Genomic DNA, 25,017 nt, shown 5'->3' on the forward strand with positions numbered 1-25,017 from the left:
ATGTACAAGTACATAATAACCTGAATAACTTTTTTTAGTGCTATGATTCTGCTTATTGTATAAACACGTACGTGAAACCTATACACACTAAGGAGGGGTTTGGGATATTGGCAGTTTGGAGGGATATGTTGTGTATCTTTATACGTATATGTTACTAAACTATTGTATTCTGGGCACCTCTGCAAAAACAGTGATTATGTGTGAGTGAGGTGAAAATGCTGAATGATGAAAATATTTTCTTTTTTGGGGATTTTCTTTCTTTTTGGGTCACCCTGCCTCGGTGGGAGACAGCCGACTTGCTGAAAAAAAAAAAAATACTATAAAAATTTTCACTGAAGATTTATCCAAAAGCAGTCTTGTGGGAGGTGGAGAGGAAGTTAACCTTGATGCTGATTAAGGTGTGCGTTGCTGCGTGATCCACGGTGGTTTAACACTTAGTTTTTATTATAATAATGGTGAAGGTCTCTTAATCTAAAGATTGGAGCTACCTTTCACTTTGGATGAACCTGCTTGCCTTCAGCCTACAGGTGCTCTATAACCCTTATGGGTTTCACTTTCATGAATATAATATTAATGACAAAGTAATAAATGGTTTTGAGTGAATAGTTATTGATAAGGGAAAGGTTCCCCCCTCCCTTTTTCTCTGCTCTCTCTACTCACTCATGACTAGCAGAGACAGGGCCAGGAGACTACCCCCCTGCAACCACAAATGGTGGGTGATCTTGCACACATTTATGCACTTTCCCTCTAGAGATACTAGTAGAAAACATTCATGTCCCTGATAACTAGCCAATATGCTGGTTCTCTTATGCTTATACCAGCAAACCACTCAACTGTCAATCTTCAATATTAATGTCTAGAAAAGGTAAAAAGAAATTACTTACATTAGTTAAAAGCTTTATTGTGATATATTTGTGTAGGGAAAAGTGTATAAGAAATACATTTATACAACAATTTATATAAAATGAATAGAAGTCTACTCAGATAAAAGTAAAAATGGAAAACATTTATGTAATTATCTGTTACTGTATCATATTTAACATTATTACTGACTACTATATACAACATTTACAATGTATTACTGTAAATGAACAGTGGTTAGAAACTCACATGCCCAAGATAACCCAGCTATCCTATACATCGTTTCAGAACAGCAGGCAGGAGAATCCTTCCCCCCTCCTACTATGTACTAGGCAACTCCATTGTTTTAGCACTGACCAAGGGTAAAGTGTATATAAACAAAGCCTCCTATGCAGGTCAGTTTATCTGGATGCATACCGAATGATTTTTTCCCTCAGTACGTATCACTTGGCTTTTCCTTCTTTTCATAACTACATCTCGTCTCTGGATATTAATCATGGCATCTAAACGAAGTGCAGGTGATGTTGTTGAAGCAAGAGCTAAAATTAAGTGTGAAACTACCCCTATTTCGAAAAAGTGGAGGTAAATGTGATGCTGAAGGGTGCTGCATGTGTCATGGAGATGGCACGAGTGTATGATGACAGAGAACCAATTCAACTTGGGCCCAGTAGGCCATAGCCACCCTTTCCACTCCAGGATGTTGAGCATCACCAACCCCAACTGGACGGTAAGTAATAAATACTTACAGTATTAATGTAACTTTGTTTTTAGCTACATGTACTCTTCTTTTTCACTACCTGAACCTCACTATAGTTTAGGTATTTCACAGAGCACTGCCAATGATAAAATGAGGTAGAAAGTATTAATTTTCAAAGAATTATGATAGTAATTTTTTTTTAATTTTGGAGGTCCAAGGAATGCAACTCTCTTTTTTTCGTGTTTTTCCACTATGAGTCACAGAAATCATGGGTAGCACAGTTTTCAGGAGCATAGCCTACATGAATTACTAATGTCCATTATATTACTATTCACATTACTATTTTTGGGTTATTCATGCTATTTTCACAATGCCTTACATTCTACATTTGTTCTAGCTAGTGGCAGTTTCTTGCATAAAAACACATCTTACATACATGTACAATATTACTGAGGATTAGCCAATTCAGTCACCTTCATTCTCCACTTGGTACATGATCTTGGTAGTATTAAATAAATTACTTAAGTAATTTATTTTCTTGATACTTCCTTTACACAATTTTGCCTTCTGTAATTGTTGTAGGATTTCAGCAAAGCAATCACTTAGTATACAGCTCATGAAGTCATCCATTATTCTCATGGACTACTGATGAGAGTAGACTAACAAATACCAGAGTTTTATTCTCTGCCTGGTAAAGCTCCTATATTGTCATACTTTTGCACCAAAAAATATTTTGTCAAGTGTACATATCAGACAATATGGTCACCAGGCGATTGTGAGATCCTGTATCCAGCAACTGCTCTTGAAGTTGACCAACAAGCTTAGGCTCTCTGGAACGTACAGCTCTAAAGAACAACTGTACTTCATGAGCATGGCACTCATTTAGTGCTGTCAACACTGCATTTAAGTCAGGGCAGCAACGTACCACACGGACACAATAATCAATCAAGTTTTCAACTGTGCTCTTTAGTTTAGCACTTGTATTTTTCTTTGCTGAAGTATCATCTCTACCAATGTAATTATCAGAAACTTTCAAAGCACAACTGCTGTTAGCACTCTTAACTTCCTTGCATTCATGATTTTGTAATAATGAACTTTTACAGTTCTCTTTTGCAGTTGTGTAGACAAGCAAATCATCACTTTTAAACTTTTGAGATAATTTCTGAGTTGCTTCTATGCCCTCAATCTTTCTGGTGGAAATACTGCTATCTATTCCTACTTTTTCTTTCTCCATTTCCTTTTTTTCCATCATTACAGCATTATCAGTTTCCATTTCTTCATTTGAGTGTCTACTCCTCCTGCTCTTACTTCTGCTTATTCTCCTCTGACGCATTCTATATACCCCTTCTTGCTCTGGTTCCTTTTCCTTCTTTTCCACCAATAAAGATGCCTGAGTTACTTCTATGCCCTCAAGCTCTTTGCTGGAAATACTGCTATCTACTTCCTCTGATTCTCTTTCCTTATCCATCACTATAGGAATATCGGTATCCATAATTTCTTCTTTTGAGTTCCTACTACTCCTGCTCTTACTCCTGCTGAGTCTCCTGCGATGCATTCTATCTACTACCTCTTCTTCTGATTCTTTCTTTTCTAGAACTACAGAAATATCAGTTTCCATAGTTTCTTCATTTGAATTTCTACTCCTCCTGCTCCTACTTCTGCTGAGTCTCCTGTGACGTATTTTTGAGGTCTGATTATTGTCATCATCTTCTAGGTTGCCTGCTAGCAAAGTCTGGTGAGAAACATTCAAAGTTAAAACAAGAATCATATAAACTATAAAGAAATTCTTACCTGCTTAACATTTAAGACTTATTATGCTGTATGACCCATATAGGTTTAGCACTGTATGATAATAAATCTTATCATTATTAATCATAGATTAAACTTATATGGGCCATGTAGCAGTACAAGGTTAAAAAAATAAAAGGGGGGGGGGAGAGGTGAAGCCATTGCAAGGTCATTGGCAAACAGACATTATCCCAGCTGAATAGCAAACTGATATTATATGAGAAATAAGTCTGCAATTAAAGTGGAACCATCACAACTCAGTCCCAGGGTGCTGTATGATCCTTACAGGCACAAATTTTAATATAATATTAATCCTATTTAGATTCACTAAATATTTATTTCTTGTATGGGTTCTGCAATTCTGAGTTATTTAAGTTTCTGTTATTACATGCAGGAGGAAGCACTGAACCTATAAGATTCATAGGGCAGGGGAAATGTAAGATAAGGTGGTTTGGTTCAGAGGAAGGGCATGTCCAATTTCTTGGATCAAGAGCCTTTCACAGCATAAAGACTTTTTCCCTGGATGGGTAAGTTTAGGCTAGACAATTTTAAGGGATAAGAAACAAAGAATAAGTCTCCATGCATGCTGCAGCCCCCAATGGCAGGAGGGGTGCTGCAACTGCAGCCTCTACATAGGACCAAAGTCATCAGCTGTACTCCAACAAACTAACACTTGATTAGAATAGCCTATTTTTGATTAAAGGAAAGGAGCCAAGTGTCCAAATGTTTGTTTCTGACTGTCTCATAGGTTTGGTGGGGAGGGGATCCTTACCATAGATCCCAAGCCTGAAACTCACCGTGTAGGATGCAGGGTGATTTTGAGGGTCAGATTTAAAAGACAAAATCCTGTATGGTGCAAAATATGATAAGCATGAAATGCAGAAAGTGGTGAAGGTAGCTCACTACATGATAGGCCTAAGGGTTTCGACACAGTAAGTACTGGTGTGAATGAGGTATGACATTCTGAGGCCAATTATACAGAAATTAATTTTTTTAGTCAGTGTTATTCCATATTACTCTTACATTCATGGGAGGAGTGCTAAACCAGTAGGGGTCACATAGCACCTGAGGAAATGGTATTTCAGTCAGCTCAAAATCCTCCTATTTATAATAACATTTATTATAAATTATTAGGAGTTTTTATATGTACAGTATACAGCACTATAGTCTCCCATTGTGCTGTATGACCCTTGTAGGTTTAGTGCTTCTTTTTGAGTATAATAATAATAATATACTCTCTCATGCCAAAAACTATAATACAGAAATACTTAATACTATCATACAGGTGCAGAGAAAAGTTTTGTAGAGCTTTATCAAGTCAATGACACAATAAAACTAAATAGAACACAATATCATAAAACTTCTACATGTGTCTATTCAATATTGCCAGCAGTATGTCATCGTACACAAATACTCTCACACTACGTTAAAATAGCCCTCATTCAGTACAAATCCCAGTAAAGTATAAATGTCAAAAGACTACACTTCAGTGGGGAGGGAGGGAACTTTCATTAAAAAAAAAAAAAAAAAAATGGGATAAGTATCATAGATTTTTTTATAAACATTCTTAATTAGAAACAGAAGTAAATATTTCTGTAATTTGAATAATATGTTAAGGTATAGAAATTATTATTTTTTTTTATTATCACACTGGCCGATTCCCACCAAGGCAGGGTGGCCCGAAAAAGAAAAACTTTCACCATCATTCACTCCATCACTGTCTTGCCAGAAGGGTGCTTTACACTACAGTTTTTAAACTGCAACATTAACACCCCTCCTTCAGAGTGCAGGCACTGTACTTCCCATCTCCAGGACTCAAGTCCGGCCTGCCGGTTTCCCTGAATCCCTTCATATATGTTACTTTGCTCACACTCCAACAGCACGTCAAGTATTAAAAACCATTTGTCTCCATTCACTCCTATCAAACACGCTCACGCATGCCTGCTGGAAGTCCAAGCCCCTCGCACACAAAACCTCCTTTACCCCCTCCCTCCAACCCTTCCTAGGCCGACCCCTACCCCGCCTTCCTTCCACTACAGACTGATACACTCTTGAAGTCATTCTGTTTCGCTCCATTCTCTCTACATGTCCGAACCACCTCAACAACCCTTCCTCAGCCCTCTGGACAACAGTTTTGGTAATCCCGCACCTCCTCCTAACTTCCAAACTACGAATTCTCTGCATTATATTCACACCACACATTGCCCTCAGACATGACATCTCCACTGCTTCCAGCCTTCTCCTCGCTGCAACATTCATCACCCACACTTCACACCCATATAAGAGCGTTGGTAAAACTATACTCTCATACATTCCCCTCTTTGCCTCCAAGGACAAAGTTCTTTGTCTCCACAGACTCCTAAGTGCACCACTCACTCTTTTTCCCTCATCAATTCTATGATTCACCTCATCTTTCATAGACCCATCCGCTGACACGTCCACTCCCAAATATCTGAATACATTCACCTCCTCCATACTCTCTCCCTCCAATCTGATATTCAATCTTTCATCACATAATCTTTTTGTTATCCTCATAACCTTACTCTTTCCTGTATTCACCTTTAATTTTCTTCTTTTGCACACCCTGCCAAATTCATCCACCAATCTCTGCAGCTTCTCTTCAGAATCTCCCAAGAGCACAGTGTCATCAGCAAAGAGCAGCTGTGACAACTCCCACTTTGTGTGTGATTCTTTATCTTTTAACTCCACGCCTCTTGCCAAGACCCTCGCATTTACTTCTCTTACAACCCCATCTATAAATATATTAAACAACCACGGTGACATCACACATCCTTGTCTAAGGCCTACTTTTACTGGGAAAAAATTTCCCTCTTTCCTACATACTCTAACTTGAGCCTCACTATCCTCGTAAAAACTCTTTACTGCTTTCAGTAACCTACCTCCTACACCATACACTTGCAACATCTGCCACATTGCCCCCCTATCCACCCTGTCATACGCCTTTTCCAAATCCATAAATGCCACAAAGACCTCTTTAGCCTTATCTAAATACTGTTCACTTATATGTTTCACTGTAAACACCTGGTCCACACACCCCCTACCTTTCCTAAAGCCTCCTTGTTCATCTGCTATCCTATTCTCCGTCTTACTCTTAATTCTTTCAATTATAACTCTACCATACACTTTACCAGGTACACTCAACAGACTTATCCCCCTATAATTTTTGCACTCTCTTTTATCCCCTTTACCTGGTTTTGAATGGCAGTGTAGTGATGACTGGCTCCATGGGTGAGGGCCAACAGCTTGCCTATAGAGAGCAATATGTTGGGATGTCTCATTGTTGGCACAAGCAGCTCACAGAGGCCCAGTGCATATGTCAGTCTCTCTGCATTGTCTTCCGACAATATTTCCTCTACACTTTCCACCTTGGCCAAGTGTTGTACGTACCTTACCAAGATTGGCTCAAGGAGGGACTCGTACTGGTCAAAACTGCCTGAAGATTATGAAATATAGTTTAAAATTTTTAAATGAAAATCATGTTTATAGAACAGTTTAATGTGAACTCGTATATGCAATGAAAAGTCTTCTATAGAAATACACGTATGCAGAACATCATGTTTGAAAATAGCCAAGTATATATGACAAAATTTTCCTTCTTACATTAAAATTTAATATACATCATTTGCCTCAAAGGGAGAATATTTAATCAAAAATTTTCTTAAGTGCTTTTTATCAGCACCATTTATGGGTACTGCTAATTAAAACGTGCAGTTCAAGCTTAATGACTTAATACTGCTTAAATTCTTGTACAATCTTGTGCAAATTAGAGGAATACATACTCAAACATTTTATGCATGAACTGTCCGGTAAAACTATAACTGTCATTGGATTCAAATGGCACACTGCCAACAAACTGAAGGAAAGACCCATATTGTAAAGAAACCATACCACGGGTGGGGATAGAACCCGCGATCAGAGAGTCTCAAAACTCCAGACCGTGTCATTACGATTTCATGAGTCGTGTACCTATATTGTAGAACCAGCTTTATTTCGTTTTAATCTCAAGGGGAGTTCCTTGATGCTGGTGAGGAACTTATGGTCCAAGGAATTGTGCCTGCCCTCCCCTTCCTTGTGTCAAATCTAAATGCCTCTCATTGCCCCAGCACCTTTGGATTTAGTATTCCCTATGAATGTAGTAATAATAATTTATCAATAAAGGTTTATACAAAGCAGATTTCCTATTTGTAGTGTACCTGTGTACAAAAAAAAAGCAGAACTATCCAGATAAAAGCCTGTTCTGCAACATGTCTTAATACTGTAAATTTTCACTTTTGATAAACCATACACGAGTTAAACAAGCATGGCATTCACACAGGTACACTACAAATAGGAAATTTTACACTTACACAGACACTTATATTTATGCATGCATGCAGAATCACTTCACCTTGTTCTTGGCCTCTCCTCTCTTTTACTCCACTAATCACTTAGTTCTATAAAATATCTAATGTTTATAAAACCCATTTATTTCTTCATTCCACAGGTTCCTCTTGCATCATCACTCACTTTGCCAAATGTTCTTATTAAACCCTTAAACTGTCCAAACGTAGATCTACGTTTTTTCAACATTTGAAAGTATGTAAAAAAAAAAGTAGATTTTTTTTTTTTTTACTTTTGAAAACGTGTAAAAAAACTTTGATCTACATTTTTTTTAAAAAGTTATATTTGAAAATATGTAAAAAAAAAAGTAGATCTACTTTTGGAGCACTACGCATGTGAATGTAGATCTGCTTGGACAGTTTAAGGGTTAATTAATTTTGAAGAATATATATTCCTACTACTTATCCCTTATCAGTACTGCACATCATTTCATGCATATCTGCAAGAGAGGCATTCCACAAGCAGGTCTCGGAGAGTGAATCTATGTATATCAAGCAGATTTTAGAGGGAAAATGGAGATATGTTCTTAACCCCCATTGCCACCTAACTCAGTATAAGTTGAACATTTTGCACTCTAGATCATCTTAAAGACAGGTAATACATAATAGTACTGCTGATCATGAATCCAGGAGCAAAGCTAGCAGGTAATCAAATTTGGGTTTCAGATCTGCAAACTCAGTTCATGGATAATACAGTACACCATCACTACTGTAATACGAAAGCTTGTGGAAAACAGCATGCTGTTATTTTTTTAAACTGAATATACTGATTACATATATGTTCAAGGTATATGAAACGGAGAACATGAGCTCTCTTATCTTGCCATTATCACATTTTTCAGCCAAAATAACTTTGAATAAACATTCCTTAGTAACAATTACTGACAGTATTGTAAGCAGGGTGAATTTCAGACTGTTGATATCACATCTGGCATCACAGAAAATATAGTAATATGCAATATACAGAAAAAGAAAATGTCTATATAAACCACCAGTAATAAATATAAAACTTACTAATTATATGGACTGCAGGTGTGGCCATAAAGCTGTAGAGAATAAGAATCCCTTGATGAACTTCACGAGGCTGTTCTTGACGACCACTTTTCTCCCATTCCTTTAAGAAGTGTCTCATAACTTCAACAACACCTTCAACCAAGCCTGAAACAATTACAACTGTTACTATAGTGGCAAAAAAAAAAAAAAAAAAAAAAAAAGGTTGATTCCTTGTGTTAATTGCTGCTCAGTCTCTACAGTCAGTTTGGTGATAATCCATCTCACTGAATTACAATACAAAATGTATTATAGTTACCAGTGTGATAATTGTGAACAACACAGCCTTAATTTACTATGATACACGAATGTATGCAAACAGTTCATGAGACACTTAAATTAATGTAGGTGCAGTGTACACTGGTGTGTTCACAAGTATGCCTAGGCTAACCAACCTGAAATCTACCTAGAAATGAATTACAGAATGGATGGGGTTTGAACCCATGGCAAGTGAGCCCTAAAAATTACTTGTCATGGGTTTAAACCCCACCTATTCCATGATTTGCTTACAATTGTGTTATGATTTTGAGTCTACCTGGAAAGTGATTGCAGGGCCAAAGCCCTTGTGACCTGGTCCATGACTAGTCCTCCACAGTGAGCTTTTCTACAAGGGGTCCCCTAGCTTTATGCGACAAAAACATTCGTGGCCCACAATGCACATGCCAAAACCATGTACTGTAAAGGGAACCTAATGTAATAAGTAGTGAAGGAAGCATGAGGCATGGGCAGTAACAGGCCTACTTCCCTCTGTGCCTTTGTATCTGACACAAGACTTAGCATATGCTCTCTGCCCTCTCACTGTTATGGTAAGGGTATTAGGTGCCTTGGTGTATGGTGTGGGAAGGTTGTAGTAAGGGTAATTGCCTGCTTGGGCTATTGTAAGGGAAAAAGAGGGTTGTGATGTAAGCTGAGCTGCCACACACCAACCACTGATCACGGAAAAGAGAAACTTCCTTCCACCACCCAACAGACCAATGTAGTTGTTAAATCTATACTGTAAATACATGAGCCCACCACACATGCATATCAAACATACACAAAATGTCAATGAATAAGGTGAAAAAATGAAAAAAATGCAATATTTATAATTCAGTTTTAACAAAATTACAATTATTAAATTCACATTTTTTACTGGTCTCTACCAAACAAATATAAGTGCACTACATATGTTTAAAGAGGATGAATCAGAGACAGACTTCATGTCTGGGTATCCAGAGGCATTGTCAAAGATACTCACTGACAGAATAATAATAAAATAATAATAAGTGGCTGGTGGACGAATTTGGGAGGGCATGTAAAAGGGAAATTAAAAGGAAGCATAAGAAAGAACAAGGTGATGAAAGTAACATAAAATTTAGATAATGAAAGACTGGATATCAGACTGGAAGGAGGAACTACGAATGAAGTGAATATGTTCAGATATTTGGGAGTGGACCTGTCCACTACTTGGTTGAAACAAAAAAGATGATAGAGGTGAAGAGGTGGCGTTGAGGAAATGACATCAGCAACAAGGAAAGTGCGAGGATGGGGTTTCACAGTTTACATTTATGTTATTTAAGAATGATAAAAGAATAAAAAGGCACAATACTGTATAGTAGTACCAACACTCTTATATGGATGTGAAGCTTGGGTGGTAAATGCAGCAGCGAGGAGACGGTTGGAGGCAGTGGAGATGTCCCGTCTAAGGGCAATGTGTGGTGTAAATATTATGCAGAAAATTCGGAGTGTGGAAATTAGGAGAAGGTGTGGAGTTAATAAAAGCATTAGTCAGAGGGCAGAAGAGGGGTTGTTGAGGTGGTTTGGTCATTTAGAGAGAATGGATCAAAGTAGAATGACATGGAAAGCATATAAATCTATAGGGGAAGGAAAGAAGGGTAGGGGTCGTCCTCGAAAGGGTTGGAAAGAGGGGGTAAAGGAGGTTTTGTGGGCGAGGGGCTTGGACTTCCAGCAAGCGTGCATGAGCGTGTTAGATAGGAGTGAATGGAGACGAATGATACTTGGGACCTGACGATCTGTTGGAGTGTGAGCAGGGTAATATTTAGTGAAGGGATTCAGGGAAACCGGTTATTTTCATATAGGTCGGACTCTGAGTCCTGGAAATGGGAAGTACAATGCCTGCACTTTAAAGGAGGGGTTTGGGATATTGGTAATTTGGAGGGATATGTTGGGTATCTTTATACGTATATGCTTCTAAACTCTTGTATTCTGAGCACCTCTGCAAAAGCAGTGATAATGTGTGAGTGTGGTGAAAGTGTTGAATGATGATGAAAGTATTTTCTTTTTGGGGATTTTCTTTCTTTTTTGGGTCACCCTGCCTCGGTGGGAGACGGCCAACTTGTTGAAAAAAAAAAAAAAATACTGTGACTGGAACAATACAAGTAACATGCACATAGGAGAATGGAACATTGTCATAAGTTTCATTCTCCTATGTTCAGGTTATTTGTATTTTACATAATAGTGAGTCTGCATAGCATGTGGGGCTGTCAGAGAGAAAGGCAGACTAAGCAAGCACAGTAAACACTCAATATGAAGCTTTGAAAATTCTGGGTAAACTTCACTAGCAAAAAAGTACTTTGAAAATGAAGTTAAATGTTTTTTGCAGCATATATGGAGGCAGTGGAGATGTCCTGTTTAAGGGCAATGTGTGGTGTAAATATTATGCAGAAAATTCGGAGTGTGGAAATTAGGAAAAGGTGTGGAGTTAATAAAAGTATTAGTCAGAGGGCAGAAGAGGGGTTGTTGAGGTGGTTTGGTCATTTAGAGAGAATGGATCAAAGTAGAATGACATGGAAAGCATATAAATCTATAGGGGAAGGAAGGCGGGGTAGGGGTCGTCCTCGAAAGGGTTGGAGAGAGGGGGTAAAGGAGGTTTTGTGGGCAAGGAGCTTGGACTTCCAGCAAGCGTGCGTGAGCGTGTTAGATAGGAGTGAATGGAGAAGAATGGTACTTGGGACCTGACGATCTGTTGGAGTGTAAGCAGGGTAATATTTAGTGAAGGGATTCAGGGAAACCGGTTATTTTCATATAGGTCGGACTCTGAGTCCTGGAAATGGGAAGTACAATGCCTGCACTTTAAAGGAGGGGTTTGGGATATTGGGAGTCTGGAGGGATATGTTGTGTATCTTTATATGTATATGCTTCTAAACTGTTGTATTCTGAGCACCTCTGCAAAAACAGTGATAATGTGCGAGTGTGGTAAAAATGTTGAATGATGATGAAAGTATTTTCTTTTTGGGGATTTTCTTTCTTTTTTGGGTCACCCTGCCTCGGTGGGAGATGGCTGACTTGTTAAAAAAAAAAAAAAAAAAAATGTAAGATGTAAGCACAGTAAAGTACTTTAGTGCATTTTTTTTTTTTTTTTTTTTTGCTATCTTGAACATTATCGTGATTTAACAGACACACATTATATCGAGGGTTTACTTTGTGTCAGGGTAGAGAAGGGGGTACTTGAAGTGAATTTGTCATACTCTCTGATGATAAGGTGAATCAAGTAAGAGGCTGGATTATCATCCTAACATTCCTGCATGGAATGTTTGAATGGTCCAACATTCCTTGCAGGATGACACAAAACATCCTCCATGTGTAAGTCTAATGAAAAACAGTATATAAAATAATGTGATGAATCAATTAAAAACTAACCAGATTCTGAGTAGTAGGCAGCCATATAGCACTGATCACTGGGAAGCCAGATATACATAAGTGCCTCAAGGAATTCACAGAGAGCACTAAGCAGTAAGTCTGGAACAAAAAAAAAAAAATTAATATTCTTAGTGAGGATTGGGTGTGAACATGGGCATCATGACAATAACTCTACCTTAATGGAAAATTGCCTGTGTGATTAAAAAGAATACAAATTATTCTACAGTCTACCGTATTCCATTTTTTAGCATGGCAGTTGATTCCTAGCAAAGTAGCATGACCCAAAATAGGGAAAACACATTCACCATCACTAATTTCCTAGCTTTATTTCCAGAAGTAAAGATATTGTGAGCCAAATGACCCATAAAGTGAGACTTTCCCACCATTCCTCAGAGAGAAGGCACTGTACTGCCCACATCCAGAACCCTCAGAGCAAAGGCACTGTACTGCCCACATCCAGAACCCACAGAGAGAAGGCACTGTACTTCCCACATCCAGAACCCACAGAAAGAAGGCACTGTACTTCCCACATCCAGAACCCACAGAGAGAAGGCACTGTACTTCCCACATCCAGAACCCACAGAGAGAAGGCAATGTACTTCCCACATCCAGAACCCACAGAGAGAAGGCACTGGACTCCCCACATCCAGAACCCACAGAGAGAAGGCACTGTACTTCCCACATCCAGAACCCACAGAGAGAAGGCACTGTACTTCCCACATCCAGAACCCATAGAGAGAAGGCACTGTACTTCCCACATCCAGAACCCACAGAGAGAAGGCACTGTACTTCCCACATCCAGAGCCCACAGAGAGAAGGCACTGGACTTCCCATATCCAGAACCCACAGAGAGAAGGCACTGGACTACCCACATCCAGAACCCACAGAGAGAAGGCGCTGTACTTCCCACGTCCAGAACCCACAGAGAGAAGGCACTGTACTTCCCACGTCCAGAACCCACAGAGAGAAGGCACTGTACTTCCCACATCCAGAACCCACAGAGAGAAGGCACTGTACTTCCCACATCCAGAACCCACAGAGAGAAGGCACTGTACTTCCCATATCCAGAACCCACAGAGAAGGCACTGTACTTCCCACATCCAGAACCCAGAGAGAGAAGGCACTGGACTTCCCATATCCAGAACCCACAGAGAGAAGGCACTGTACTTCCCATATCCAGAACCCACAGAGAGAAGGCACTGGACTACCCACATCCAGAACCCACAGAGAGAAGGCACTGTACTTCCCACATCCAGAACCCACAGAGAGAAGGCACTGTACTTCCCACGTCCAGAACCCACAGAGAGAAGGCACTGTACTTCCCACATCCAGAACCCACAGAGAGAAGGCACTGTACTTCCCACATCCAGAACCCAGAGAGAGAAGGCACTGTACTTCCCATATCCAGAACCCACAGAGAAGGCACTGTACTTCCCACATCCAGAACCCAGAGAGAGAAGGCACTGGACTTCCCATATCCAGAACCCACAGAGAGAAGGCACTGTACTTCCCATATCCAGAACCCACAGAGAGAAGGCACTGGACTACCCACATCCAGAACCCACAGAGAGAAGGCACTGTACTTCCCACATCCAGAACCCACAGAGAGAAGGCACTGTACTTCCCACATCCAGAGCCCACAGAGAGAAGGCACTGAACTTCCCATATCCAGAACCCACAGAGAGAAGGCACTGTACTTCCCATATCCAGAACCCACAGAGAGAAGGCACTGGACTACCCACATCCAGAACCCACAGAGAGAAGGCACTGTACTTCCCACGTCCAGAACCCACAGAGAGAAGGCACTGTACTTCCCACATCCAGAACCCACAGAGAGAAGGCACTGTACTTCCCACATCCAGAACCCACAGAGAGAAGGCACTGTACTTCCCATATCCAGAACTCAGAGAGAGAAGGCACTGGACTTCCCATATCCAGAACCCACAGAGAGAAGGCACTGTACTTCCCATATCCAGAACCCACAGAGAGAAGGCACTGGACTACCCACATCCAGAACCCACAGAGAGAGGGCACTGGACTTCCCATATCCAGAACCCACAGAGAGAAGGCACTGTACTTCCCACATCCAGAACCCACAGAGAGAAGGTACTGTACTTACCACATCCAGAACCCAAGTCCAGATAACCAATTTTCCTTGAATCCCTTCACATACATTATGTTGCTCACAGTACACTATTACATCCCTGGGCCAAGCTGCTTAAAAAATAATTTTGTTGAAAATGTTACCTCATGTGTTGATAGATATATTCATATGAATTAATATGGTATGGAAATTATTTAAATTTCCATTAAAAACTAACTTAGAAATCTAACCTAATCTGTCACTGTCCAGCAATGGTAGAGAATCTTCTTCTGAAGGCACTGACACACAAGTATGAGATTTGATGAAAACTTATGGAATTATGTAAAGTTAGCAGTCTGGGCACAATTTAAGCATAGGTAATTTCACCCCTTAGCTATTTTGCTAGTATGCCTTCCGTTCTATCAACTAAGCACAAAAAATGCCTAGTCGACTATCAAGTGCACAGACAGAAATTTGGCTAATTTTAAACAAAAATAAAAAAAATCCAATTAATAAACTGAGTCCAAAATAAACACTGTAGACATTCCAGGCACTAAAATAACATTTCCTCTATTCATTAATCATGTCCCCAGGCCTCTTCTATATTACACTTGCCTTCCATTTTGAATTCATCACACAAAAAATACAGAAGATTTACACTATTTCTCAGATAATAAAATATAGCCAAGAATGATTGGTCATGGTTGACAGTGTCCCAATAATTACAGAGAAACCTCAGTTTTCGTAAGCCCTGGTTTTCATAGGATTTTGGTTTTCGCGAAATTTTGTACCAGTTTTCGTACATCCGCTTGTTTTTTGTAGAGTTGACAATGGTCCACCATACTGAATGCATCTGCCTCCCTGTGCCCACACAGAATGTGTGGGCCAGAATGTGTCCTCAAGAAGGATTTTGAAAGGTTTGAGGCTGACCCTGATGACCCTATGCCTATTGTGGAATCTATTGTGTCTTTTGGGAAGTCCGTGGGGTTGGATGCGAGTGGCCAGGATGTGGAAGAGTTGGTGGACAACCACAGGGAAGAGCCAACCACTGAAGAGCTGCAAGACCTTCAACTGGAACAGCAACAGACTGCAGGTGAGGAAATTGCTTCAGAGGAGGAGGAAGAGTGGGGGGAGAATGTACCTTCTTCAGTGATTAAAGACGTGTGTGCAAAATGGAACGAGTTGCAAAGTTTTGTAGAGAAATATCACCCTAACAAAGCTGTTGCAAGCTGTGTCTGCAACATGTTCAATGACAATGCCTTGTCCCATTTTAGGCGAATCTTAAGAGACACCAGAAACAGACCTCTCTGGACAGATTTTTTGTGCTACAGGGGTCCAGTGACTCTCAAGCTGGTCCTAGTGCCAGCGAAAGACAAAGAAGGGAAGTAACCCCAGATAGGGCTTTGATACCTGGGGTCCTTATGGAGGGGGATTCCCCTTCTAAATAATAACCTCTCCTCCTCCCTCTCCCCTCCTCACTGTCTTTCATACGCCAACAAGAGTCTTCAATAAAGGTAAAAATGATGCTAAATGTTCATTTATCCATTTCTTTAGTCATTTATATTTATTTCTCATTGTTTTCTGTATGTAAAACTATATTCTCTATAAAATATATTTTTTATCAATATTTATGGGTGTCTGGAACAGATTAACCCTTTCAGGGTCCAAGGCCCGAATCTGAAGTGGTGCCCCAGTGTCCAAGAATTTAAAAAAAAAAAAAATTTTATTTTTTTCTTATGAAATGGTAGAGAATCTTTTTGTGAAGGTAATAAAACAAAAAGTACAAAATTTGATGGAAAATTGATGAAATTATGCTCTCGCGAATTTTGATGTGTCAGTGATATTTACAAATCGGCGATTTTGCCGACTTTGACTCCCATTTTAGGCCAATTATATTATTCCAGTCGACCAAATTCTTAGCTATTTCACTAGTATTACTTCTATCGATTGAGCATAAGAATTCGCCAAGTCAACTGTTTCAACTACAAATTAAAGTGATCGGAAATTGTTAATTTGGCCAATTTAACACAAAGTTCAAAATATTCCAATTTCAAAATAGGGTCCAGAATAAACAATGTAGGTATTCCTGGAACTAAACTAACATTTCCTCTGCTCATTAGTTACGTTTTGAGGCTTTACAAATAAATTTCATTTTGATTTTTTATTCACATAATGAATTTTTATTCACACCAAAAAATAGAAGATTTACTGTTATGCAATACTGTAATAATTGTATAAATATCATCACCATATTTGTGAATGCATATCAGACCCACCAGCTGGTGTGTATTAGACGTGTGAGGTCGTTTGTTTACTCTTGAATATCGGCAAAAATTTAACATTTCTGCTACTTTGAGCTCAGTTTCAAGCCATTTCCAGTGCTAAAACCAATCAAAATCATCTCTATTTCTGTAATATGTCTTCCATTCTATCAAATGAAACCAAGAAATCGCAAATACAACTATAAAAAACATACGAAAAAACACTGCAAAGTCGCTGTTTTAATCGAAAAATCATGATTTCAGTTTTTTTTCTCTTATTATACACAGTGTGCTGCAGGATCTGTTTTATGTGGTACACACATACCACATAGATGTATTCTCTCATATCTAGGCCCAAATGTACCACTCACAGTTTATCAGAGTGAGCTGAGCTCATGACGTAGATCTACGGTTTGGACCCTGAACGTAAAGCCGTAGATCTACGGGACGGACCCTGAAAGGGTTAATTGGATTTACGTTATTTCTTAGGGGAAATATTGCTTCAGTTTTTGTACAATTCGGTTTTCGTCAGACTTTCTGGAATAAATTAATCATGAAAACTGAGGTTCCACTGTACCATAAAACAGACCAAGTTGTGTAGAGAAGCCTTACCAGTCCTCGGGGAAATCAGTAAAAACTGAACATTTCCCGCTAATTTAAATCAAACACAAGGTCAGAATTTTGCCTTTCCCATCATGCACCACATGGGGCAAGATTTTTTTTATAGTGTACATTCACAGCACAGACCCATTCTCTCATATCTAGGCCAAAATTTACCACTCACAGCTTATCTGACAAAGCTGTGCTTAAAATGCAGATCTACGTTAGGGAACCTGGCATCAATAACACAGATCTATATGACAGCCACTGAAAGGATTAAGATATAGTAATAAACCTTAATCATATCCAAATCCAACCTATCAGCTTAAATTTAATTTATGAAAGAAAGGAGACAAGAGTGGGTGTAAGAAAGACTAAGCAACAAACTTCCCCTTCCCATGAACATTTAATTACTTACCACTGAGACTGTTCTTAAGCATAAACACTAGTGCTTCTTTGAGTGATTCATGATTCTTGAGGGCAAGGATGACTGGACTGAGTGAACGTTCTTGTGGTGCCAAACGATATGTGATGTGCCAAAGTAATAGTCGTAAGAGTCTCAAACCTTCAATAAGGGTTGGCACATCATCGGTGGTGTACAGAAGAGTCAAACACGAGCTGAGAAGTGACTCATGACCGATTACTTTCTCGCAGCCAACAGCCTGGCAGCATATGTTGGCTACAACACCAACCACAACTTCCTGTAATAATTTTTTTTTTACTAGTTGCAATGGCCTCTTCAACTGGAATTGTTCCAATTGAAGAGCTTATGTGACACAGAATAATGATACTGGTTTGCTACCTTGTAATTATTTTTATTATTTGTAATAATCAGGGGATGGGTGAAGCAGTAAACTCATAGGGGTTATATTGTGATAATCAAGTTTGATCCAAGGAATGGGACGATAATAGATGCCTCTTGCTTTATGCAACAGATGTATTCCAGGCCCCTGAGACACATATCAAGGTCCAAATGGGGATTCCATTCACTATTCAAGTTATAGGATTACACTTTTTTTCTTTGGTAAATTACACTAATGGCACAAGGGTAAATTTTTATTGCATATGGAAATACTGGTAGAAACAGGGACACTGCATGAAAATGAATTGGCATATAGCAAACTTGCACAAGATGAAAGATTACTGTAATGGTTGTCAGTCACTCATTTTTTGTATTACTGTGAAATTATCAAATTACAAAATTTTTAACATCACTAAAGACATTAAGATATAAATATCTGGAATGATATTAAATACTTACAGTTAGTCTAGGTGCACGAGATTGTGTGATAATATCCTTAGCCAGTTGCATGATGTCTATGACACTCAGACTGAGAAGATAATGCACCACATCTGGCTCTGCTGTCATGTCCCACAGCTGGCAAGCAGCATTCTCTACATCTTCAGCCAGCTCCAGTATGCTATCATCTTTCCCCTCATCAACACTCTTAAGCAACTGCAAAATTTTAAAACTATACGTCTATTCTTTAACACATCAGCTGTCTCCCACTGAGGCAGTGACCAAAAACAGAAAGAAACACTTTCACTATCATTTAACACTTTTACCATCATTCACACAATATCACTACCTTTGCAGAGGCACGCAGATATGACAGTTTAGGTGTCACTCCAAACAGCCAATATCCTAAACTCTATTATGTTTGCTAGTTTTTTCTTTAAACTACTACAGTCACAGATTTTAAAATAGTTTACATTAAAACTTTAAATTTAAAACCTACAATTTTTTTTTTTTCAACAAGTCGGCCGTCTCCCACCGAGGCAGGGTGACCCAAAAAAAGAAAGAAAATCCCCAAAAAGAAAATACTTTCATCATTCAACACTTTCACCACACTCGCACATTATCACTGTTTTTGCAGAGGTGCTCAGAATACAACAGTTTAGAAGCATACACATATAAAGATACACAACATATCCCTCCAAACTGCCAATATCCCAAACCCCTCCTTTAAAGTGCAGGCATTGTACTTCCCATTTCCAGGACTCAAGTCCGACGTATATGAAAATAACAATATTTGAACAAAAATATTTGGTTCAGTTGTTTAGTAAGTGATGCAATTTCTGACTACCTTCAATGATATAAACTTGCATGTGACACTTTTTCTAATGACCTGGTGAAGCTCACTCTCCTCACTTAGCAACGTACTTATTTACCGACGACTCGGACTTATGACTGGGTCTCTGACCAGTATGCACACCTAAATAATGTATATTAGGGCTGATTTCCTCTATTCTGTTTATTACAATATACAGTGGACCCCTGACTTACGATATTAATCCGTTCCTGAGAGCACATCATAAGATGAAATTATTGTAAGTCGAATTAATTTTCCCCATAAGAAATATTGGAAATCAAATTAATCCGTTCAAGACACGCAAAAGTATGAAAATTTTTTTTTTTTAACGCATGAAATATACATTTTCCTACACACAAAAAGAAGGATACATGCACAATATATATTGTGCATGTACTAGTGTACTAAATGAAGAATAAATGACACTTACCTGTATTGAAGCTGTAGTGATGAGTGATGAGACACCATGTCCTGGGAGTGCCTTTTCCTCCTGAGTAATGTAGGTCCTGTTTGGGATTTTCTTTCAGAACAGGCCTTATCACGCTGTGTATGCCACTACGATTCTTAAATCTCTCAAATTAACCTTTGCTGGCCTTAAATTTACCAATATGAGCATTTGTTCCAGGCATTTTTCCTGTTCACCTGGGTGTTAGTTAACTGGTGTGGGTCGCATCCTGGGGGACAAACTTAAGGACCCCAATGGAAATAAGTTAGACAGTCCTCAATGACACACTGACTTTCTTGGGTTATCTTGGGTGGCTAACCCTCTGGGGTTAATTGTTTCTCAGTATTCTCGATAAGCCACATTAATAATAGTCTCTCCACATCTTCGAGTAGTACAGCTGACTGTGGTGCAGCAGCAGCTGATCGTGGTACGAATGATGTAAGTCGAGTTTTTCAACATATGTCGGGGTCAAATTTTTATGCTGACAAGCATCATAAGTCGGTTTTAACGCAGGTTGAGGACATCGTAAGTCAGGGGTCCACTGTACAGTACACTGCTGTATAAACATTTAAAAATATACCAGAATTGTTATAAATGATGCAAAAGTGACATTAAAACAATATGGAAGATGGTTGACACAAACCCACTACCATTATAGCATGCTCCTCACTTAGCGACGAATTCATTTACCTACGTAGTCTAAGGAACGAAACTCCATCATTAAGTGAGGAGAAGCTGTAATTACTAACTTGTTTACAAGTGACGTTTCTAACATACCGTGTCTCCCTCCAAGGTAGGGTGGCCAAAAATATAAGAAATGCATTTACCATCATTCACTCAATCACTGATTTACCATAATTGTGCTGACATTACAGATCAAATGGCCCTCTGAACTACAATGTCCTCATCCCTCTTATAGTTTAGGCACTGTACTTCCACCACCAGGACTTATGTCCAGTTAACTGGTTTTCATGAATCCCTTGCTCACATTCCAACAGCGTGTCAAACCATAAAAGCCACTTTTTCCACTTACTGTGATCTAACAAGCACACACAAGCCTGTTGGATGTTTAAGCCCTTTTCACACAAAAACCTTCTAACCCATCCTGGGATGACTCCTACTCCTCTCTCCCACCCCAGATGATATTTTCTGCCCTCTTAGTCACCTACTCTGCTCCATCCTCTTTAAATACTCAAATAATCTCAATACCTCTCCTCAGCCCTATGAATTACACTTTTTATAACTCCACATCATCTAATCTTCATGTTCTAAAATTTTCTGCTTAATATTTACCCACACACTGCTCTCATACATGACATCCCCACTGCCTTCAGCCTCCTCCTCAATGCAATGTTCAAAGTCCACCCTCCCCTTATCTACACTATGGTTCACCACATCTTTCACAGACTTATCACCCTACATTCCCACTCCACTTTATGATTTGAGTACATTATTTTGAAACCAATTCCTTTTTTACATGCCATGCTGAAACAAAGGCCACTTATGTCAGAATTAGCTACTAAAATAGCCACCAGAGAAGCACAAGGGCAAACTGCCTGTGTTTAATGAATCAAGGTTTTAAAAATAGCTTGGAAACAAGGTCCCAGCAGATAAAAGAAATGTTGCCAAAACAGAGGTAGAAATTTTCTCCTAGAAGGAAATTGGACTATTATCTAATTTATCTCCTTCAAGTGCAAAATCAACTAGGTTATGATGATGCTGTGGGCCTGCAGACTACTATCAGCAACAGCCTGGTTAATTAGGCAGTTAACAAGGAAGTCTAGCCTCAAGACAGGCTATGTGGGTAAAAGAATTAAAAAATTTGGTCACAGGAATGTCACAAAGGGATATAAGAGAATGGAAGGTGTAAAAACTATTTAGATTCAGATAAACATGTGTGTTCCAGAAATGAACAATGCTTAAAAATCAAGCAGCACTAATAAAAACCCAGCACTAATAAAAACCCATCACAACCATTTCAGATTTATATATGTATTATACAGTACTCTACTGTACCATACTGTACAAGAGTCTTACCTCATTTTCAGAATTTTTTATTCCTTCATCAATTATAGTTTCTGGACAATTCCTCACTGTGTCCTCAATGGTCTTTTCAGTAGTAAGATAGTGGGGTAGAGCCTAAAATATAGCATACAAAAGTGATTTGTTAAAAATTGCACAGTACTAAAAATCACATTAGCTGGTAATCAATATGAGAATGTTTATTCTAAAGCAGATTTTGTTTTCTCAAACCCTTCAACTACTAATGTTATAAATAATATACATTTCACATGGAGGTTCATTACAAAGTGAACAAAAAATTATGACTGGTCCCCTCAAGATAGGTAAGGAACTATTGATCCAAGGAACTGCACATATCCTACCTTTCCTTGGATTGAACCTGAATGCTTCCCATTCCCCAAGTGTTACATGACCTTAATGGGTTTAAAGTCAATAAGCAATAAATAGGTATGTGCATTTCACCTCTTCACAGCATCATACGATCCTATAATTGGTTTCCAATAAGTGTCATTTTGGCATGAAAAAAAATACAGGCCAATGTTTATATTAACTTTTTCAAGACTTGTAATAAAGAGAGACCATAAAGATTCAATATAAGACACAACTTTTCCTTAGACAGGAAGTTAAGTAGTGAGGACAATGTGTGGTGTTAATATGCAGAGAATAAGGAGTTTGGAGATTAGGTGTGGAGTCACCAAAAGTATTATCCAGAGGGCTAAGAAGGGGTTGGACATTTAGAGAGGATAGAAGAATACAGGAGAGTATATAAAATTTGGGGTGGAGGGAAGGAGTAAAGGAGCTTTTGAGTGCTAGGATATCTAATAGGCTTGTATAACCACATTATATAGCCGTGAGTGGTTTTTATTATTTGATGTGCTGTTGGAATGTGAGTATGGTAACATGTATGAATGGAATTAGGAAAACTAGTTAGCCAGACTTGAGTCCTGGAGGTGGGAAGTATAGTGCCTGATTGACCTGCAAATTTTGAGAATATGTGGCCTTGTTTGTTATCTACTGATGATTAGACAAAATTATTTCATAACAACTTTGGTGAATTAGTAACACCAACTTTGGAGAAAATGTAAAAATCCCGGACAAAAACTTCTGGTTCCCTGTACACAATTTTTCTAGTGCATAACTTATATTTAATACTAAAAACACTGTACTGTCAATACATAAGCCATCACTGTGCAATATTGTAATCATGCAAAAAATTAAATGAGGGCACAAAAATGAGTTGTTTTTTCACCTAAATACAATACAGCTGACCCTTGAACAATGCAGGGGTAATATACTGTATTCTTACAATAAAGTAAGCTAGAGAAAAGAAAATGATATTAAGAAAATCATATGGAAAAGAAAATACATTTACAGTACTGTACTGTATTAATCAATACCGTAAGTTTATGTCATCTGTTTACAAGATGAACTGTCTGTATGTCAGTACCTACATCAATATTGTCTTGTATGATAAAAAAAGACTAGATGTTATATGTATTACTAACACTAGATATCAAAAATGAAAAGATAATGTGAAGAAGAAATTCATATTTATTTATGATTTAATATCATATCTTTACGTTTGTTGACATTTCTGTCGATTGCAAATGTAACATGTATGATTTATAATTGTTTGGTGTTCAAATTTTGATAAATTTTAACTTTTTATAATAAATTTGTGTATATTTTGTGGCAGTAAATGATAAAATAGACTAGTATCCATATATATTTCCTGTATTCATAACATACCTAACTTTTTATTAATTTTTTGGTTGCAAATCTCCAAAAAAAATTCAAGTATATTTATTGAAAAATCCTCATATGAGTGGACCTGCACAGTTTAAACCCATGTTGTTCAAGGGTCAACTGTATACAGAAAATTGCTCCTGTTTTTCTTTACCCAATATATTTTTCTTTTTATTATGCTTTCTTGCATCCTAACATCTCTAAACACATCCCTGCTTCTAAGTCCTTACTTCAAAAAACTTCCTTTTTACCCCCCTTTTTTCCCCCCCCCATGTTATTTTTACCTCTTCTTTTTCCTTAATTTTTGAATATTTTTTGTCATGGCATGTCTAAACATATACACCTGCATCTAATGCCTTACTTTCATAAAACTTTGAAAGGTTTTAATAGTGTATACTTGAATTTTTTTTTTTATCCTTAAAGAGATCCTTTTTATTTTTTTAAGGAAGTTTATTTAGGTACAGATCCACATAAGTACGTATAATTATCTTACATAGTAACGCGTGTAAATTACCTAATATAACCAAAAAAGTTATCAGTTTTAGATGTTACAAACCAAAGAAAGCTCAAGGTGACCATGCAGTTTTATAGCATTCTCTTGTTGTTGAGAAACTCCACAAAGATGGAAACACGACCACTGTTCATTCAACAGCTGTCTTGCCAGAAGTGCGTGGACATAACAATTAAAATGAATCTATAACTGCAACATCCCATCCATTCCTTAATGTGCAGGCACCTCTAGAACTAAAGTCCAGCTAACCAGTTTTCCAGAATATATTCATAAATGATAACTTGCTCACTCCCCAACATCATATCAAATCTCTAAAACCACTTTGTTACACTCTGATCTAACACTCCCGTAGCTCAATTGCTAGCACAGTCAGCTCACACGCTGAAGTCCAGGGGTCAATCCCTGGTATGGCTGGAAACATTAGGAAGTGTTTCCTTAAGACACCTACTGGCCATATTCACCTATCAGTAAAATAGGTACCTGGGTGTTAGTCAAGTGGTGTGGGTCGCATCCTGAGACAAAATTGACCTAATTTGCCTGAAATGCTCTGCATAACAAGGGGCTTTCTATATAGTAGTATGTCACTGACATCAGTTAGGCCTGTATACCTTGTACATATACTTATAGAAATAAAGATTATTATTATTATTAAACCTTACCTGTGTAATTTTGAGAAGGGTATTTAAAACCCATCGATGAGTATAGGCTGTATTTCCAATGGCATCCCCACGCAACACAACACATTCTGCCTCGCAAAGTTCAGATGGAAGAGAAGGGTTCACAAGACACTGAAAAAAAATAAAAACTAAATCATTTTGTTT

At 38.4% G+C, this 25,017-nt stretch overlaps 2 protein-coding genes across 4 annotated transcripts in view; one reads left to right on the forward strand and one right to left on the reverse strand.

Moving 5' to 3' along the window:
• Positions 1-884: 884 nt before the first annotated feature.
• The window catches only part of LOC128696963 (uncharacterized), a 34,775-nt gene continuing 10,642 nt past the window's right edge, over positions 885-25,017 (reverse strand). For all 3 annotated transcript variants that reach the window (XM_053788397.2, XM_053788399.2, XM_070095111.1), the window contains exons 3-10: positions 24,856-24,984; positions 21,955-22,056; positions 18,641-18,835; positions 17,798-18,080; positions 12,436-12,534; positions 8,761-8,904; positions 6,556-6,800; positions 885-3,290 (exon numbers count right to left, since the gene is read on the reverse strand). In XM_053788397.2, coding sequence (XP_053644372.1) covers positions 2,295-3,290; positions 6,556-6,800; positions 8,761-8,904; positions 12,436-12,534; positions 17,798-18,080; positions 18,641-18,835; positions 21,955-22,056; positions 24,856-24,984 — 2,193 coding nt within the window. In that variant the 3' untranslated portion in view covers positions 885-2,294. The remainder of the gene's footprint in view (positions 3,291-6,555; positions 6,801-8,760; positions 8,905-12,435; positions 12,535-17,797; positions 18,081-18,640; positions 18,836-21,954; positions 22,057-24,855; positions 24,985-25,017) is intronic.
• LOC138854102 (uncharacterized) lies at positions 1,458-16,644 on the forward strand. Its single transcript, XM_070095112.1, has 2 exons — positions 1,458-1,588; positions 12,829-16,644. Exon 2 carries the CDS (start codon positions 13,029-13,031, stop codon positions 14,592-14,594), a length of 1,566 nt encoding a protein of 521 aa, XP_069951213.1. The 5' UTR covers positions 1,458-1,588; positions 12,829-13,028; the 3' UTR covers positions 14,595-16,644.

Source organism: Cherax quadricarinatus, chromosome 49 (assembly GCF_038502225.1).
Source record: "Cherax quadricarinatus isolate ZL_2023a chromosome 49, ASM3850222v1, whole genome shotgun sequence".
Lineage (NCBI taxonomy): Eukaryota > Metazoa > Arthropoda > Malacostraca > Decapoda > Parastacidae > Cherax > Cherax quadricarinatus.